The following is a 17995-nucleotide window of genomic DNA, read 5'->3' on the forward strand; positions in this document are numbered from 1 at the left end:
GCTTGTTTCAGCTCCGCATCGCATCTTTTCCCGCGGTCGGGAGGAGGTGCCGGGCCGCTCCGCCGAGAAGGAGGAGGAAGGCGGCGGGGGGCTGCGGGCTCGCCTCGCCTCGCTGCGGCCGGCGCCGAGCCATGCCGGGGGGCGGCGGGCGGGCCGGGGGCGAGCGGCAGCCTCGCCCCGCCGGGGGCCCGGCGGGTACCGACGCTGCGCCGGCCGGGGGTGAGTGAGTGAATAGCGAGCGGGTGGGCGAAGGGGCTGAGGGCGTCGGGGGGCAGCGGGCACAGAACACCCCCACTCCCCGGTGGAGCTGCTCGGGGTCGGCGGGCGCTGCGGGCAGCGGCGGCGGGACCCCTCCTCGGTTCTCTTCTTCCCCCCCCTCCTCCGCTGCTGCCGCCACCTGCAAGTTGTGCCTCGGCCCGGGACTGCGGCATCATCCCTTGCGGACACTACCGGAGAGGCTTCCCCCGCCGAGCCCCCACCTTCCCGCTCCTTATTTATTTATATTAGTGTTATTTTTTTTTTTTTTTTTTTTATTCATCCTCCCTCTCTCCCCTCCACGCCCCCCCCATAATCCCGGCATCCCCTGCTAGGGAGCATCGGCGATGGGGAGGAGGGAGGCGATGCTGCCAACCCCCTGCCCGCAGCTCTCCGGGGATGGAGGCAGCCTCCGGCCGGGGCACTGCAGCCAAGGCCCTTCTGCTGCCCGTGCTGGGCTTGGGAGGAGGGTACGGGCTGGGGATGCGTGCCAAGCCCGCAGCAAGCGAGGAGTAACAGGAGTGTGTGCGTGGGAGGGAAAACATCCATACAAATATATGTGTATGATCATCATCAAACGCATCCCCCTCTCCCCCTGCTCTGTCTCCATGTCAGATTGCTACAGCCCTCTTGCTGGGGGCTGGCTGCAAAGGGATGTGGGCACCCAAGTTTCTGCCTGCTCGTGTAGGGTTGTCGGGTTGTTTGTGGGCTGGAATGTCCTGCCTGAGTGGCACAGGCTGGCGTAGCTCTGTCCTTGCGAGAGTTCTGCTCCCCGAGTGAGCGTGACAAGGGTGATGTGGAACACGGCATCTGCTGCAGCTCTGGACTTGCTCAGGCAGCTCAGCAAGGGAGGGAGTGCAGAGCGGGATGGAGAGAGGCTCCTCTCGGTGCCTCAGCCCGTGGTTTTCCTCTGGGGATTTCCTCAGGCTGCGTTTCTCTAAGCCTCGCTTGGAAGCCCTGACTGTTTCCTAGAGCCGAAGCTGGGGTCTCGCACCTCTGCCTTCCACACTGGTCCAGAGCTCGGGTCGGGAGGGAGCCTGCCCTCTCTCTAACACATGGCGTGGGTGCCGAGCACCTCCCCGCTCGAAGAATGGCCCTCCAGTTAACTCGAAATCCCTCCCTTTGAGTGGGAAGTTCAAGCCCATGAAAACACTCGGTGGCACCACTGCTGACAAGCGTGACTTGAGTCACCAGGAGCCTCTAGCCCTGTGCAAGCTAAATCTCAAATTCCTGCCTACTTCTGCCTTTGTTTCCCCCACCCCAGCAGAGTGTGAGTCGGCAGGAACTTTTCAGACCCCCTCACCGAAGGGTGGCTCCCATGCTGTGTAAATCTCACCTGCAGAAACGGTGTTTGAGCCAGCTGGAGCCTGTGACTTCGTAGTCACTTCTAAGTGTCCCTGTTGCTGAAGCCTGGTTGCTGCCAGCTCCTCTGGAAAGAGCTGAAATAAAGCAGGACTTGCCATTGCTTGACCCTCAGACAGTGGAGAGCCATCTTAGAGGGGAGAGAAAACGAATGAGCTCCTCAAACTCCCCCTCCCCGAACACCTCCAGCTCCCCTAAACACAGCCATAGTACCAGTGCTGTTTTTCTACAGCCTCAGCTGTAGTGCTGGAAACACATACTCCAAGCTGAGGAGGAAGAAAAGACCTGTGAGCTATTCCTGGGGAGCCTCCAGCCTCCCTGTAGTGATATAAAGCAGACTTTGAATGAAAGCCACTGCAAACTGCAGAAGAGGAGTGAAGTTGTGACTCTGCCACTGCATGTCATAAAAGTCCCTCAAAGATTTATAGCTCCTCTACACCCTCGGGTGATTTTGCAGTAGTGGTAAGAAATCCACTGCAAGGTATAACATTCTCTCCCTGTGAGGAATCTCGGTTATACCTGCATAGCTTGTTTATTAATGCCCTGGACGTGGCAATTATATCCTTAGGAGAGGGGAGGGAGTCTGGTTAGCTGCAGGTGAGGTGTTTTTTTTTGGTTTTTTGCACTGCAAAATTTTTTTTAATGCAGTGGCCCAGCAGCTGACCTTTCTGCTGGCATACCTTTTGTCTGAGGTTTTGCTGATGATCACCTCTGCTGGAGGTGCCCAGAATGTGGGGAATGCTTTCCAAACTGGGTTTAGGGGCTGAGCTGCTGTTTGCCTCCCTGCAAATGCTGGTAAGGTTTGAAAAAGGAGTTCACTGCGTGGCACATAGGGGTTGCCTTAGCAAGGAGGTCAAGAAGAAGAGGGGGAAAATAGCACGTATGATTGCATGGATGTTAGCTTCAGGGGATGCTCACAACTGTAAAAAATTATCTAGAATATTTATGTATAACACAAGGTGGGTGGAGGTTGTGGTGTGGGAGGGTTGTGGGGGCTGTTCTGTGGTCTCAGAACCTGCTTAACCTGGGCCAGGCCCACAGCAGCAAGCACAGATGCACTCAGTGTGCTTGCCCAAGCGGTGAACCCATGAAGTTTTTGTGCTTGTGCATTTCCCATGCACCTTGTGTTTACCTTCCTTCTCCCGTGTGCAGCTGGTTAGGTACGGTGTGACTTTGTGGCCTGCCAGATGGGTTTAACATGCTTATTGCACGTCTGTGCGACAAATGTGGGTGGGTGCTCGCTGGAATGCATGGCCTTTTGTAGAGTTTATGCCAGCCATAAACTTGCTGTTCACAGGTAGCCATGGGTACAGGAATTGTTCAGGACAGTGTGTGTAGATGTTATTGTGAGTGTTCAGTACACGAAGGGCTCATTAGGACACACAAGTTTCTCTCTGCCCCTCCCTTGCTTTGACCTGACAGCAAACAGAGATAAACTCTATCTCATGGCAGGGTGCATAGCTGTGTTTTCAGCTTGCTATTTCTGATCTTCCCCCTGTCTTGAGAATAGCATCTTTGAGATGCACCTGCTATCACAAATTGGTATTTCCCCCCACACCCAGCTCCCCCATCCCTGCATTGGATGATAAAAGCAGAGGAAGGAAGCAGGGGAATCAGGTGATGGATAGATGGGGCAAGCTGGGCCAACATTCATTCCTGACAGCTGGTTAGGTTTTAGGTGGGGTTTGTTGCTCTAAAATGAGCTCTTTGTACATTGTTGGAATCTGTGACCCAATCAGTGGGATGTAGCTGGAGGAGGTGGTGCTAATGAAGGCTGGTACAGCTGACAATAACTCTGGCAGAGAGGAAGGCGGAGGGGGCACTGACTGGCACAAGAGGCGCCTTCAAATCTTTAGGTCAGTGTAAGGTGTCTCAGAAGGCTGGCTGACGTTATCAGTGATGGCTGTGGAAGAGTGTGGGTAGTTGTCCCCACCTGCTTTTTCCTGCTGTCACCCATCAGGTCAGCAACAAAAGGCCAGGCTGCATTGCACTTATCCTAATGGCAGGATATAGCATCTTATGGCACTGCAATGAAGTTTTACAGTGGGATCTGAAGTTTGGGGAGGGGAGGCACATGGGGCAGTGCAATTCAAGGGGACACAGAGCTGTATCTGAGGAATGCCCGCTGCTCCCCATCCTGAATGTTCTTGGAAAGGTGGTGACATCTGCAGTGCACACGTGGACTGTGCCATGCAGGCTGACCTTAAGGAGTCTCGGCAGAGTAGTATGGAAGGGGCAAGCCTGGGATCATGGGTGGCCGAGTTCCCTCTTCTCCTGGAGGGAGTGAGAAGAGGTCCTGTTTGCTGGAGCAGCACAAGAGCACTCCATGCCATGTGAAATGGACTCTGGCTGCAGCTCTCAGGAAGGCAGAAACATTATTTCTTTACCTTCCTTTTCTGACTTCTTTGCACTCCCTGCAGTGCAAACTCCTTTACTTTCCTCAAGCTCCTCCTGAAGCACAACAGGTACCTCCTGCTCTTCAAACCTCTGAACACCTGGAACAGAGCAGGTGTGTGTTTTTGTGCTCAGAAACTTTCCTGGTTGAGCTGATAGACTGCGGTGCTGCACTTCCCTTTCACCTGAGCTTTCATCAGGCAGGCTGAGGGAAGAAGCATCATGAAGGGAGCTGTCTGCCTTGCAAAAAGTGAGGGCTTGTTCTTGAGCTGTGATTTAGGAAGAGATTATTCCCTGCTTTAGGTCACCAGAAGTTACCTGAGCTGCTCGCTGTGGGAGCCTTGGCCTTTCATACTGAGATAACCCCCCACAGCTGAATAGGCATCTTGATGAGCTCTCTTCATGTTCCCCATTTTCCTGGGCAGCGCCCAGGCCTGTGTCTGGATAGCCATCATGGGATATGACCAAACTGAGCTCTGCCAGCAGTATTTTTCAGCCTGTAATGCACAAGCTGCAAGCAGCAGGGGAGTTGAATGGGGCTGTTCAGAGGGAAAGAGGCAGTGGGGGCAACTTGTCTTTCTGAGGACTGACTGTGCCTTGCATTTTATGGCAAGGCTTCTCTCCAAGGGCCTCAAAGAAACCCGTTGAGCTTCTTTTATTTAGGCAGGCCTCTTGCTCTGTAGCAGAAGAGTCCCTCCCATTTCCCACCCGGGGAAACTGAGGCAGGGAGAAAGGCTGCAGCACACTTAGTGGCACACACTGGGGCTCAGCAGGAGAGCAGTGATGAAGCACAACACTTCCCATACTTGCTTATCTGCCAGCTGCCTCGGAAATCCTGGAGAACAGCCGGGTGGTGGTGCTGAGCCTGGGGTTATGGATAACTTTCTATTCGCTGCTTGGATCCTGCTGCCTTTTGCACTGCAGATATATCTCCTCCTTCTTGATCTGCTGCCTAATCTATAATCCCAGCTCCCTGCTGCCATTCCCTAGGAGTGCTGCTTTCCCCTCGGTCTGTAAATCCTTACAGGTTGGGTCAGGGTTAGTGAGCAGAATCGGTCTCTGTCATCTGTTCAAGGCTTGAGGGTATTTATTTATTTATTAATTTATTTTAATCTCGGGAGATTGCTGCGTTCGTCTTGCATGATACCAAAGCTGCAGCAAGCAGAATTGAAGCATAGCAAAAGACTAATGCAAATTAGACCCGCTGCATAACAGCTTCAGCAACTGTGATCTAAACTCAGGTGTCTGCTACGCTGACTTTATCTGTGTTAGGATCCCCTGTTTCGGTGTGCAGATACTGAAACAGAACAAAAAGCCAGAGAGAGAACATGGCAAAGAGATGTGGAAAGGAGTCTCTCTCCTTGATGCTGAGCCCTTTAAGAAAGAAGGGGAAGGTAAGCTGGAGCCCTGAGATTTTAAGCTGGTTGTGCTGAGGCTGAAGAGAGGGCTCTGGTAGCGTTTTTCAGTTCTGCTTCCTCTGGCACGAATACTTTTAGCTGGGCAGCCCGGAAAAGGAGGATGATGGAGACCTGTGCAAATTGAGCATGTTGGGCAAGGGCAGATCTCAGAAGGCTGCTGGAGCCTGGAAAGGTAGGGCTTTGGAAGAAGGGTTTGCCTACACAGAGGGGCTGGAAGCAAGTGGTTCTGTGTGTGAGAAAGTCCTGGTTTTGTGGAGCTTGTAGTGTGAGGGTGTGCTCTGAGGCTGAGCAAAGGGCAGAGTAAATCAGGAGAGTGGTGTGGTGGAGTGGTCAGTGTGAGCTGCAGGATGGTATTCAATGACCCCACTGCTGAGGGGAACCTCTGTGGCCGTGATATTCAGGGAGGCAGTGCCTCTGGAAGGCAAGGGAGTGGAGCAGGAAAGCAGACTGAGATTCTGCCTGCCTTCAGCTCAGCCTTCCTTGTACATTATTTGTGCTAGCAAAACTGCCTTCTTTACTGCTTCTGGAGTGGATTTGGTTCCTTTTTCTCCTTCCCACCTGCACGAGAGGTCCTCTCCTACCCCACCTCACTGCCAGTGCTGTCCAGCTGCAGCTCTTGCCAGCTAACCACGATTGATGGGGGTGAGATGTACCAAGCAGCCTTGCTTGAAGGGGACACGATTTGCTGATTTTTCTCTTGGGGCCATGTAAGGTCTGTGGAGAAGAGATGGGTTAAAGGAATTGTTGTTTTCCCCATCAGCCCTGTGTCTCCAAATACCTCCTGTTGTTCTGCTGTTTGGTGCAGGCTTGTCTGCTAGCAAGTCGCTGTTGTCGTCTTAGATATGTGCAATTGGCACAGAACCTCTGTGCCCTACCTAGCAGCAACTTTTGGAGCAAAGGTTGACCACACCTGCATTTGGCATGGCCAGGGGTACGATGGGATTGCTTTTGCATAATTTAGCAGTGTCTTGAATTATTTATAGTGCAGTTGTGCTCTGGAACAGAGTCTTCTCACTTTTCTTGAGTGCTGGGGAGAGGGGAAAGATGGGGAGGGGGGGGATGGAGGATGGGAGAGGGGGCAGGAGCAAGAGAGGAGTTTGTCAAGCATTCAGAGTCTGTCACTTAATGGTGCGGATTTCCTTTCTGCCTATGTTTGCATGTGCCTCTGAAGCTGAACTGGCCTGAAAATCCAGTTCTGGTTTCTGCATCACTCCGGTGTGTGGTACTGCAGAGCATCTCTGTGGGCTGAGACTGTGCAAGAGGTTCAGGAGTTTGGAACATTGTCTTTGCAGTAAAAAGACAGTGTCAGGCCAGGAGGAGAGTGAGTTTGATGCTTGGATTTGGTCCCTGACTCAATCACAGTGCTGTGCTGTAGATCTGGAGCAGGGATCATTAGGACTGCTCTCAAAAATATTCAGATGCTTGAGATAATTTTCATCTTTTGAAGGCTCATTTTGTCCTGCCAAAGTGTTTTTTAGCTTTGGCATGGCACAGTCCATTGGACTTTATAAGAGATGATCAGAACCTGAAGATTTGAGAGATCAGGTGGTTGAGCAGCAAACTGTGCAGCTGAAATTCTTATTGTTTCTCAGTGATTAAACTCTAAAGAGCAACCATGAGAGGGGAGAGGGAGACTGGGGTGATATTTTACAGGCTTTTGCAGCAGAGGAGCATCGTGGAATCGAGCTGGGCAGGCTTAGCATTCATCACAGCTATGTCTGTGTGAGCTTAATGGCCTTTGGCTCTCTGCCTCGCTGTGGCAGGTTGCTGTACCATGCAGGTGGACTGTCCTGCTCCAGCCCTGCTTGTCCTGGTGGCTTCAATGTGATCGTGGCTCCCTCCTGAATTGCACGTTTTTCTCATTCGTCACCGATGTTTATGGTGTACTTACACGTTAGTTATGTCTTCCTCTTTTCCTTCCTTTCTGACCTGGCTGTGGCCACTGCCTTCTCAGAAATGGTTAGAGTTCAATATAAATGTTTGTGTTACTGAAGACCTGAAACAGAGGGGAGAGAGAGCTGAAGGTAGAGAGGGAAAAGAACTTGGCCTGTAATCAAGTGATTGTGGAAGTAAACTGCTCTGTCTACTGTGCCGTTGGGCAGAAATGCTCAGCTTCTCTGTTTTTATCTGCACGGTGTCAGTTTGTGGCTTTTGCACTTGGGGAGAGTTGGCCAGACAATCACCAGATATCCCTTGGACAAGCTTTGCTCCCCCATGTGGCCCTGGCTCTCAGGTTCTTCAGACTGAAACAAAACCCATTGTTCCCATTATTTCATCGAATGTCTTTACCTCTTGTCAGGGATGTCAGCAGCTGGCAAAATGCAAAATTCCTCCTGGTCCTTCTCCAGAAGCACAGCGACCTAAGGGAAGTCTGTGAAGAAAAATGTTCCTAAAACCTTTGTGATGATCAGGATGGCATTTGATTTCCCTGATGAAGACTAGTGGTCTCCCTCTTTCCCCATAGAGTCGATTCTGCTTGGTTTAATCCGGAGATCAGGGTACTGCTTTGTGTAGTGAAAGGAAATGTTTGTACAGAAGCAGTAAACATATTGTTGAGACCCAGGCCTGCTGCAATGCCTGTAAACAAGATCCAGCCGTCTGTGGGAGGCAGAAGAGAGATTTATGTGACCCTGAGTTAAGTGCATTAGGAGGCTTTTGATTTCATTCTGGGAAACTGCCCCTTTTCGTGGTACCATATGCCTGTTACTGGCATAGAGCTGTTACTGAAGATTTGGTTCGTGTGGATTTAATCCGAGGGGCTGTGATGCTGCAGTCAGAAGGATTACAGAAGTAGGGGGGGTTTCTCTGCAAGCCAGAGCCTGAGGTGCTCTGCAGAGCCCCGGAGCCAGTGCCCTTTGTCCACCACAGAGGTGGGAATCTGGGCTGATTCACTTCTGCCTTGGGGTAAGGCATTGAAGAGCTCTCTGCCTATCAGCGCTTTCTTTCTGAAAATAATAACAAAGTGAAGTGGCAGCAGGGGATCCAGGCGGCACTGTGTCGAGGTCTTGCCTAAGTCTTGAAAGAGGAAATGAAGAACAAAGGCAGAAGAGACAAATAAATAAAGGTCTGTTCTTGGTCCAAGAAAAATTCCCGTGGGTTCATGTAGCATTGTCGGGAAGACGCGACGCTCTCAGGGCTGGCGTTAGTTTCTGAGGAATAAAAGGAATGGGGAAAGAGGCAAGAGAATGAGGGGAGGGTTGGGGATGGGGAGGAGAGAAGGCGGGAGAGACACCCTAGAGAAACCTCTCAGCATGGAGTCAGGTTTCTCCTCTGGCTGTTCCTGGTGAAGAGGGGTTAATGCTCTTTGCGTGGGATTGGCTGGACACCAGACATTCAGGGAAGAGGAGGATCTGGGGGCTGCCAAGTGGGACCCCTGTGGCCTGAAATGGTGGGGGGAGGAGGGGAAGGAAGAGGCTGGGGAGGCTCTTCCAAACAGTAATAGATCGGCTACTGTGGGAAAGTGAGTGCACTGCCAAACCCCAAGTGGTTGGTGATGGATGGGGGAGGAAGGAGGGCGGGGATGGAGGGCCAGTTCTTCTCTGTGGCCATTCGGATCTCATTGCTGTTCCATGGCCCTTCTTTATTTATTGTCTTCTTGGGGTTTAATTACTCTCCTCTATCCATCTTAGGGAGCTTTTATTCTGGGGATGCACAAACAACTGCCACCCATTTCAAAATATAGCTGGAGGCAATGTGGTTTCTGCCTGCATGGGTCTGTGCACTCTACCCATCACCATGGCATCACCAGCTTCTTGCCTCCTTCCTTCTTTAATCGCCTCATTCCAGCCCACAAGGCACCCACCTCACTTTCTTCTGGGCCATTCAGCCTGCATCTCCTGGTTGCTTGGGCTATGACCTGGTCCCCAGGAGCTCTCCTGCTTTCCTTAGTGCTGGGTTTACGTGCTTAGTCTGGCATGTGTCTGCCATGTGCTCTTCTCCCAGAGGCCCTTGGCTCCAAGGGTAATCTTGGTGGCCCATTTGGTGCTTTTATCAGGATCTGTGAATTTTACTCCACTTGCTTGACATACATGGACTGGCTGCCATGGTCCACTTTGAAAGGGGTTACCTGCTGCTGCTGCTACTTCCCTGATGCTGCTGGAAGGAATTAGTGAGCTCATGGTGGTTGAACAGTGTTTAAAGAGTCCTGTATTCTTGAATTCATTCATGAGTGAATGTATTCTACGTTGATGTAAATACATCTGTTCTGAGGATGTATCTACACAGTACCACAGTTTTGGTGAAAAGTGAGCTGGTGAAATAATTTGGAAAGTTTCTGCTGGTCAGCTGCTTGTTCCCCTGCCTGGGCACTTTTCTTGAAGTTTATTTTTAAGCCAGCTAGATCTGCTGCTGATTTGGCTTTACAAAGCAGACTTTCATACAACTGACAACTTGAATTCATACAACTGACAACTGAGGGGTGGTGAGCTGTGAAGGTGGTGAATGAAGGAAGAGAACCCATGAAACAACAGCCTGTGTTACTACACGCCTCACTTGAGGTCTCTAGAAGCATGATTTTCTTCTATCCTCCGACAAAATGGTTTTGTCCAATCCCTCTCTGCAAGACACCAAGACTAGTTGAGAGTTCTTACATACTTCTTTGATTACCCCATGGCCTCTCTGAAGCCATAAGTTGCCCCCTTTTTTTTTTTTTTTTTTTTTTTTTTTTGTAGTTTTGTCCTTTTTTCTTTTCCTGTTTCTCATCTCATGATGGAGCATTCCTTCCCTGTAAGACATTGAAGTCTAGAAACAGAAGAGTGAGCCAACTCCATTTTGTGTTGCTGTGACCACTGCACTCTTGAAGCAGTGAGCAGCAGCAGTAATGCAGAAGCATTTCTGGGAGAAATATTTTGTACTGCTGGTGTGCATGTGTACTGCAGAGTGCAATGAGTGATGCTCCCCCCGCAATGTCCTGAGAGACCCAGTTTTGGAGCCAACTGGTGGTGCAATCTCCAAGGCCATCACAGCAGTCTCTGTGGAATCAGATGTTTTGAAGAGACAGTAAAGCAGGGTTGAGGAGGAGTCCTTCCAGGATATCAGGCATAAGTGGAGATGACAAGAGGCCACTCCTTCCTTAGCAGAAGGAGTGCTGAGAAATTAAAACTGTGGATTCTGAGATCATCATGAGGACTCTGAGGCATCTCTGGAACCATGGAAATTCCTACGGTGAGACTGGCTTTAGGTGGAGATAGGAAATTAATTACAAGAGGGTCCAGTAAAGTTGAAGGATACTGAGAAGAATATTTGATAGATTCCAGTGGAGCTGCAAATCCAGTTTCAAGTTTTCTTTAGCATGAAGTACGTTATCCTTGTGATGTCCAAGTACTTCTTGGATAAAATTAAATCACTGTCTCACGGGCCAATATGGGATTTCAGTAGTTTTCTAGTCTTCTCTGAGCAGATCTTCTTTTAAACTGGGGGCTGGGGAATTATATAATTATGCTGCTATTAGTACTATGGTAGTTACAGTAAGAACAGTCTGTACGAGTGGAGGGTTTTATAATGGACTCTGAAGGTGTTCAGATACTGGTCTATTCTGCTGACTCTGAAAGATCAGTCTTGAGCTGAAGTCCTATCAACAAAGACCACTTTATCTGTAGGTCCCATCTGCTCTGTATGGGAGGGTAAAGAGCTGCTTTGTCCTAGAGTCTACAGCTGTGGCTGGAGATGTGGATGCTAAGATAACCAAAGCTCAGTCCACCAAAGAGCAGGACAAGACACTGGAGAGAACAGTTTAAACAGTGAAAGCCCATGGAAAGTGTGGAGTGGAAAGGTAATGTGCTTCCAGGGGCTGAAGAGGTGAGCAGCTACAGTACTTAAAAGAGCTGGAGACTTTATACTGCGTCTGTCTTAGTTACAATCTGTATGCAGCAGATTGTAGCTACTGGTGCAGAGTACTTTGGTTTCCTACAACAGCATGTAGGAGAAGACATCTGTTTCCTTTTTGACCACAGATGCTTCTGGTCAGTTGAGGCCTAGCAAGGCTATGCATACAATCCTGAGGCTTGTGGTTGACATGATGCACATCACGTGTCTGCCCTCATGGGAAGGGAAAGGCAATGCCTTGGTTTCTAGCTGTGCTGTTACCCTTCTGTGGCCAACCTCACCCTAGCTTTGTGTAGAACCACCCTTTAGCTGTCTTTTCCTCCATCCAGTTTTCTTCCTGGCTTGATGGCACCCACTGATGTTGTGTGGATAGCAGCTCTGAGAGTGGTCACCTTATCTGTCTGCTCACCTCCCTGTTGAAAGGGAGGGAAGATGCTTAGGGCAAAGCCTGGCTTGCCCATAACCTGACCTTACTTGGAGAATAACTGTGCTGGATGGCTTGTTCCAGCTGGGTGTGCAGGCAGCAGGTGAGTGGCACTTTGTGTTCACATGTCTCGAAGCTGCAAAGGAGATGCATAGCATGAGGTATTGCTGTTTTGCATTAGTGCTGTGGGCAGCAACTCATGATGAAGGTCGCAGAAGTGCTGTATTCTGTCCTTGAAACTTGAATGGAAGCTGAAATGGACCTGCCTGCATTCAAATCACCTTGTACTATGACTCTGCCAGAACTTCCTGCTGACATCCCCCAAGATTGCAGTCCCTGAAAACACCACAGCGTCCTTCACTTGAGAGAAATGCTGAGCCCTAGCTACCTTCTGGCACATACTGCTTCTCTCCACTTTCCCTGCTCTGCAGCATTGTAGGATAATCTTCTTTTCCTACATTTAAGTAAAGCGCAGTCCTGCAGACCCTGAGCTGGTCATGTTTTGGTCGTAGACAAGTAGTAGGTTTTACAGTTTCTCCTCACTTCTGCTGGTGTTTGCAGGACAAAATTTCAAAATTTTAGGATGTTTTGAAGTACTGTGGCCCTGATGCATGTTGTGATTCCTCTGGATGACAGGTTGATCTAGTACTTGTGGAGCTTGTTCATTTGTTTCCTGCTGGAGCAGAGAAAAAGCTTGGTAGAACGGGGGATGGAAGTCATGCTGGATTCTAATCTGCTGTGTGAAAGCAATTCTAATTTGAATTGCTGCTTTGTGTTGAAGTGTCTGAGTGTTGGGCAAATATGTTACTGCATGGGTGTTAGGGGATAACTTTAGGCAGAGGAGATGAGCTTCTCTGTATTGGGGGAAAAACAAGCTGCTACTCTGACTTGTCTCCTGTACCAGCTTTTCTCTTGTAACCATCGGAGAGGTTTCAGGGAGTCTCATCCTGTGCCCTAACAAGTTGGAGCATGGGGTATCATGCATTCAGGGGCCTGTTGCATGGCTTCTTGCCAGCATCCTCCAGAAGAGAACATTAGGCCTGGTGAACTGCCAGTAGCTCTTAGTGGTTCATATATCTCTCTCTGGCTCCTTGAAAAAAAAAATCAAGATATGATTTCTGGATGGTATAAATCAACTGGTCACTTGATATAATGGCAAAATAAAATTATAACAGGTGCCTGAAGATAACTCGTATGCATACGACTTCTAGCTTTCCTCCTTCTCTGAAAACCCTTCCCATGCATGGTAGAGACATAATTCAAGCAAGGAAATATCAAAGGGATCCCTTACAAAAAGAAGCTTTCAGCTTGTCTTGCTGAATGTTGCTGAAGCAGTTTATAACTTTGAGTTCCCTAAAGAGCTTTGTCTTAATGGAGCTGGCTGTCCATGCTCCTTCTGGCTTTTTCTTCTACTTGAACATTAAAGGTTCTGCTGCTGTTTTTAACCTGACAGCAACTTGATCACTCTCCCTGAGATCAAGTTGACTTTTTTTCCCCTCGTCACTCAAAAGTGTCAAAAGGGAAATATCTTTTCTTGCTGTTTTCTCTATTGATGGGAACTGATGGCTGCTTTGTGGCAGAGCAGCTGGGCTCTTTTATGACAAGCTGAGATGCCTCTCTGACTGGTACCTCCTTTCTCATTTTCACCACACATAAATGTTCTGGATGGAGAAGGTGGGTAATAACATCTTCCTCCCCTGCTGGCCTTTGTCTCCAATTAGCCACCACTCGAAGATGATCTTCCACTGCAGTACTGATCAGAGGACATGGGAAGGGATACATGACTGGTTTTCAGCATCTCGGCCCACCCAAGGGTGGATGAGTGTTCTCCACTCCCCAGCAGAGGAATCCCTGGCATGTGAGAATGAAGGTGGTTCCTAGGGAAGAGGTTTCAAGGAGGACAGTTTGCCTCTTTGTTTCCCTCCATTTAGGAGAGGATAAGAAATGGGCTCATGTTCCCACTCCCCAGCAAAAGCAACAGAGCAGTGAAAATTTCCTCCTGGGACACGGTGAGCAGCAAGACAGCAGAGGGTAATGCGGGGCCAGCTTGCTTTGGCAGAGCTGCAGGGAAGGGCTGTGGACACCAGCCTGGATCTTGCAGGCACAAAGCAGTGCACAGGCTGAGTTTTGCCAGTGGGTGAAGAGCTGCAGAGCTGTGTGCTGAGCTTGACAGATACTGATGTATGCAAATGTCAAGTGAGGAAAATATGGTTTATTTCCTAAAACTACGTGTTATGTTGACATGGCACGCCACATCCTGGGAAGCAAAGCAGTTTGCTGAATATTAAGTGTTAAGGCCTTTTGTCTGGGAATTTATCATGGCATGGGGAGCCTCTCAGCCATCTGGGAGGAAGATGGAGATGTGCCTTGTGTGATTCACCCAGCACCTGTCTGCTGTCCTGGGCTGGCCCAGAGGAGTTGTATGAGTCCTGTAGGTGCTGGAGTGAAACCAGTGTTACCTGGCATCCCTTGGGATTGCCTTATTGGAGCAGGCCAGCGATTCATCTCGCTCAGGCTTCAGTGACCTGATGTCTGGAAGTAATGCCTCAGAGAAAAGGCAGGACACTTGATTGGAGAGAGCTGTACTAATTTATCAATGTGGGATATTTTTTCCTGACAGCCAGTCTCTGCTAATTTAGTGCTTTCAGCTTCCTTGTGCCTTTCCTTCCCCACGTTTCAAGACAGAGCAAAAACTGGTGATGTGCAAGGAAAAGGCACTGGTAATTCCTTTACATTGCAGATGACAGAACCAGAATATGAATCTTAAAATTTTTAAAAATACCCTGGACACAATGTGGTGCTCTTTTGGGCTTCTGCAGCTCCTCATTTTGCCCCCACAAAGAAAGCTTGACTGCAAGCAGGGTGCAGGAGGTAAGGGCTTGTCCTGGCATGGCTCCCTGAGGAAAGCTGCCATTTCCTCCTCAGGCCACCTGACAAGATGGTTTTCTGGGGATGCATAAAGCCAGGGCCCAGGTTTTTTCCCTCCCATGGCAATACTAAGTTACTGAAGTTACCTTCAGGCTCCCAGTGCCCCACTTGACATGGGGGCAGGGATGGTGTTGCTGGACAGTGGTTCTTGCTAAAATGGTCACCCCAAAGTGCCCAGGAAGGTTTGTTGCTGAGCTGTAATGTATGACTGTGGACAATCCTTTACCACAGTCAGTATGAGAGCCATCTGGAGAGAGCCAGGTATGTTTTCCTTTGGGTAATTGCCATCTGTCTAAGTGTTTTATGGCTTTTCTTGTTTGTATTAAGTTCACACAAGTATTAAGAATCACAGAATGGTTTGGGTTGGAATGGACCTTAAAGATCATCTAGTTCCAGCCCCCCTGCCATGGGCAGGGACACCTTTCACCAGACCAGGTTGCTCAATGTCCCATCCAACCTGGCCTTGAACACTTCCAGGCAGGTGGCAGCCCCAACTTCTCTGAGTAACCTGTTCCACTGACCAACCCCAGCTTCACTGTCAAGAATTTCTTCCTAATGTCTAATCTCAATTTACCTTATTTCATCTTAAATCTGCTACCCCTCATCCTATCACTCCATGCCCTTAAAGTCCCTCTCCAGCTTTCCTGTAGACCCCCTTCAGGTACTGGAAGGCTGCTATAAGGTCTCACAGGAGCCTTCTGTTCTCCAGGCTGAGCAACCTGAACCCTCTCATCCTGTCTTCATAGGAGAGGTGCTTCAGCCCTCTGATCCTCTTCATGGCCCTCCTCTGGACTTGCTCCAGCAGCTCCATGTCCTTATGTTGAGGGCTCCAGACCTAGATATAGTACTCCAGGTGGGGTTTCATGAGAGCAGACTAGAGGAGGTAGAATCACTCTCCTTCACCTGCAGGCCATGCTTTTCATGCAGTCCAGGATAATGTTGGCTTTCTGGGCTGCAGAACACATTGCTGGAAGGCATCCTTCTCCTCCATTGTGTCAGCCACACCACACAGTTTGGTGTCATCAGCAAACTTGCTGAGGGTGGATTCAGTTTCACTGTCCTTGTCGCCAGAAAAATGTTAAGAAGCACCATTCCCAGTACTGACCCTTGAGGAATGCCACTTCTCACTGATCTCCACTTGGGCATTGCAGCTCTTTGAGCATGACTATTCAACCAATTATTTAACCACCAAGATGTCCATCCATCAAGTCCGTGTTTCTCCAACTTAGAGACAATGATGTTGTGCAAGACAGTGTCAAATACTTTGCACAAGTCCAGGTACATGATAGTTGCTCTTCCTGTCTCCACTGATACTGTAGCCCTGTCATAGAAGGCCAGAAAATTTTGTCAGTCACAATTTGGCCTCAGTGAAGATGTGTTGTCTGTCACCAGTAACCTCCTTATTTTTCATGTGCCTTAGCATGGTTTCCAGGAGGATCTGCTCCATGACTTTGCTGGGCATAGAGGCAAGACTGACAGGCCTGTAGTTCCCTGGGGCTTATTTTTTTTCCTTTTTAAAAAAAAAAAAAAAAAAAAATGGGGGTTATGTTTCTTTTTTTCCAGTCAATGGGAACTTCACCAGAGTGCCATGACTTCTCAAGTGTGATGGATAGTGGCTTTGCAACTTTGTCCACCAGATCCATCAAAACCACAGATGTATGTCATTAAGATTTGGGCGCCTTCAGGTTCCTTAGATGATCTTGAACTTGACCTACCCCTGTTGTGGGTGGTTCTTCATTCTTGCAGTCCCTGCCTTTGCCTTTTGTGACTTGCGTGGTGTAGCTAGAGCCTCATGCTCACCTCAGCCTTCTCCATATCTTGCATAATCAGGTGTCCTGTTTCCTCCTAGAAAGAGCCCATGTTTTCCTTAGTCTTTCTTTTGTCACCATCATACCTACAGAAGCTTTTCTTCTTGTCCTTTATCCCTGCCCAGGTGGACTTTAGCTTTCCTCACCTGGTCCCTGGCTGCTCAGACAGTTTCTCTGTATTCTTCCCAGGCTACCTGTCTTTGCTTCCACCCTCTGTAGACTTTCTTTTTACAGCTGAGTGTGCCCAGGAGGTCTTTGTTCAGCCATGCAGGCCTCCTGGCATTCTTGCCTGCCTTCCTCTTTGTTTGGATGCATCACTCCTGGGCTTGTAGGAGGTGATCCTTGAATATTAACCAGCTTTCTTGGCTCCTTTTCCCTCCAGAGCTTTATCCCATGGTACTCTACCAAGCAGATCCCTGAAGAGGCCAAATTGTCTCCAAGTTAATCAGTAAACATGCTTTGCTGTATTTTATTTAATACCTTCTGAAGGGGCAGGTGTGGGCTGGGTTGCTTCTTCCCTTCATTCTTGCATAGGATCTATCTCTGTCATGAAGAGCCCTACGAGAGCCCCTCTGTGGGACTGGTGGTGTGGGGCAATTCCCTGAACCCCTCAGGAGGAGGTTTCACCTCCTGTGAAGGCGTTCCCAGCACCCTCGTGTAGAGGGCGGAGGGTTCATAAGTGACAGCACGGAGCCTGTGGCGTCTCTGAGGAACTTTGGCCCAGGGCAGGGAGCTGCCATGGGCTGAGCGTGGTGTGGAAGGGGCACAGTGGTGATGTCGCACGCGTGGGGCTTGGAGGGCGTCTCTGCTTCTTCATCTGCTGCTGCATGAAGGGTTTCACGGTCCTGGGAAGAGGAGGCAGCCTCTGCATTGCAAATGGCTTTTGGGTGGCCATTTTCCCCTGATCGTCTTCATCCCAACCTTTCCCTCCCAAAACAGCAGAAGTTGGAAGCCTTATCTCCTTTCCTTGGGTGAGCTTAGTTTTTTCTTTCTTATTATTTTTTTGCGTGTCCTTTTTCTGGATTGTAGTCTTCAATCACTTCTCTGCCTGACAGCAACTCTGCACTCCTTGCCTGGGCTGGGGATAGCTATGCATTTATTTTAGCTGCCTTGATCCAGATGCAAAAAACCTCTCGGTATCTGGTCCGCAGAAAATTAAAAGCAAAAGGTTACATCTGGCGATACAGTAGACTTCAGAGGGATGGAAGAATTTTAAAAGTGAGAGAATTTTGGTTGGTTTCATTTCCTGCTCTCCATGTGAACTTAGGTAGCATTTCCTAGGAAAAGTAATGGGTTTTAGGGCATGTTGAGCAAACACTGAAATTAGGGGGGGGCCGGGGGGCATAGGTGTTGTCATGGCTCTGGCAGGTGGTTAATGATCTCGGTCCTTTAAAACTGCCTCTTACACTGAGCATGTTACAGCTATGTACATACCCCTTACTGCCTCTTATCCTTCCTGCTTGCTCTCTCTTCTCTCAGCCCTCTGATGGCACAGGGCTGGAGGACACTTGTCTTCATTTTGTTTCCATCAATGAATAGCAACGAATCTTCCAACTATGGCGAGTTCACTAGATTATGAATTC

The 17995-nt window shown here is 49.3% G+C and overlaps 1 protein-coding gene across 3 annotated transcripts in view; it reads left to right on the forward strand.

The window, feature by feature from the left end:
* The window catches only part of MGAT3 (beta-1,4-mannosyl-glycoprotein 4-beta-N-acetylglucosaminyltransferase), a 25051-nt gene continuing 7056 nt past the window's right edge, over positions 1-17995 (forward strand). Inside the window, exon 1 of one of the 3 annotated variants that reach the window (XM_071731175.1) lies at positions 1-219. Coding sequence is in view for 1 of the 3 variants with exons in the window: in XM_071731164.1 (XP_071587265.1) it covers positions 17289-17383 (95 nt within the window). In the remaining 2 variants the exon portion in view is untranslated. Of the gene's footprint in view, positions 220-15159; positions 17384-17412; positions 17631-17995 lie in introns of those variants that run through there. The other 2 variants (XM_071731164.1, XM_071731185.1) reach the window with 2 other exon arrangements.

This window comes from Heliangelus exortis, chromosome 1 (genome assembly GCF_036169615.1).
Source record: "Heliangelus exortis chromosome 1, bHelExo1.hap1, whole genome shotgun sequence".
NCBI classification, from domain to species: Eukaryota; Metazoa; Chordata; class Aves; order Apodiformes; family Trochilidae; genus Heliangelus; species Heliangelus exortis.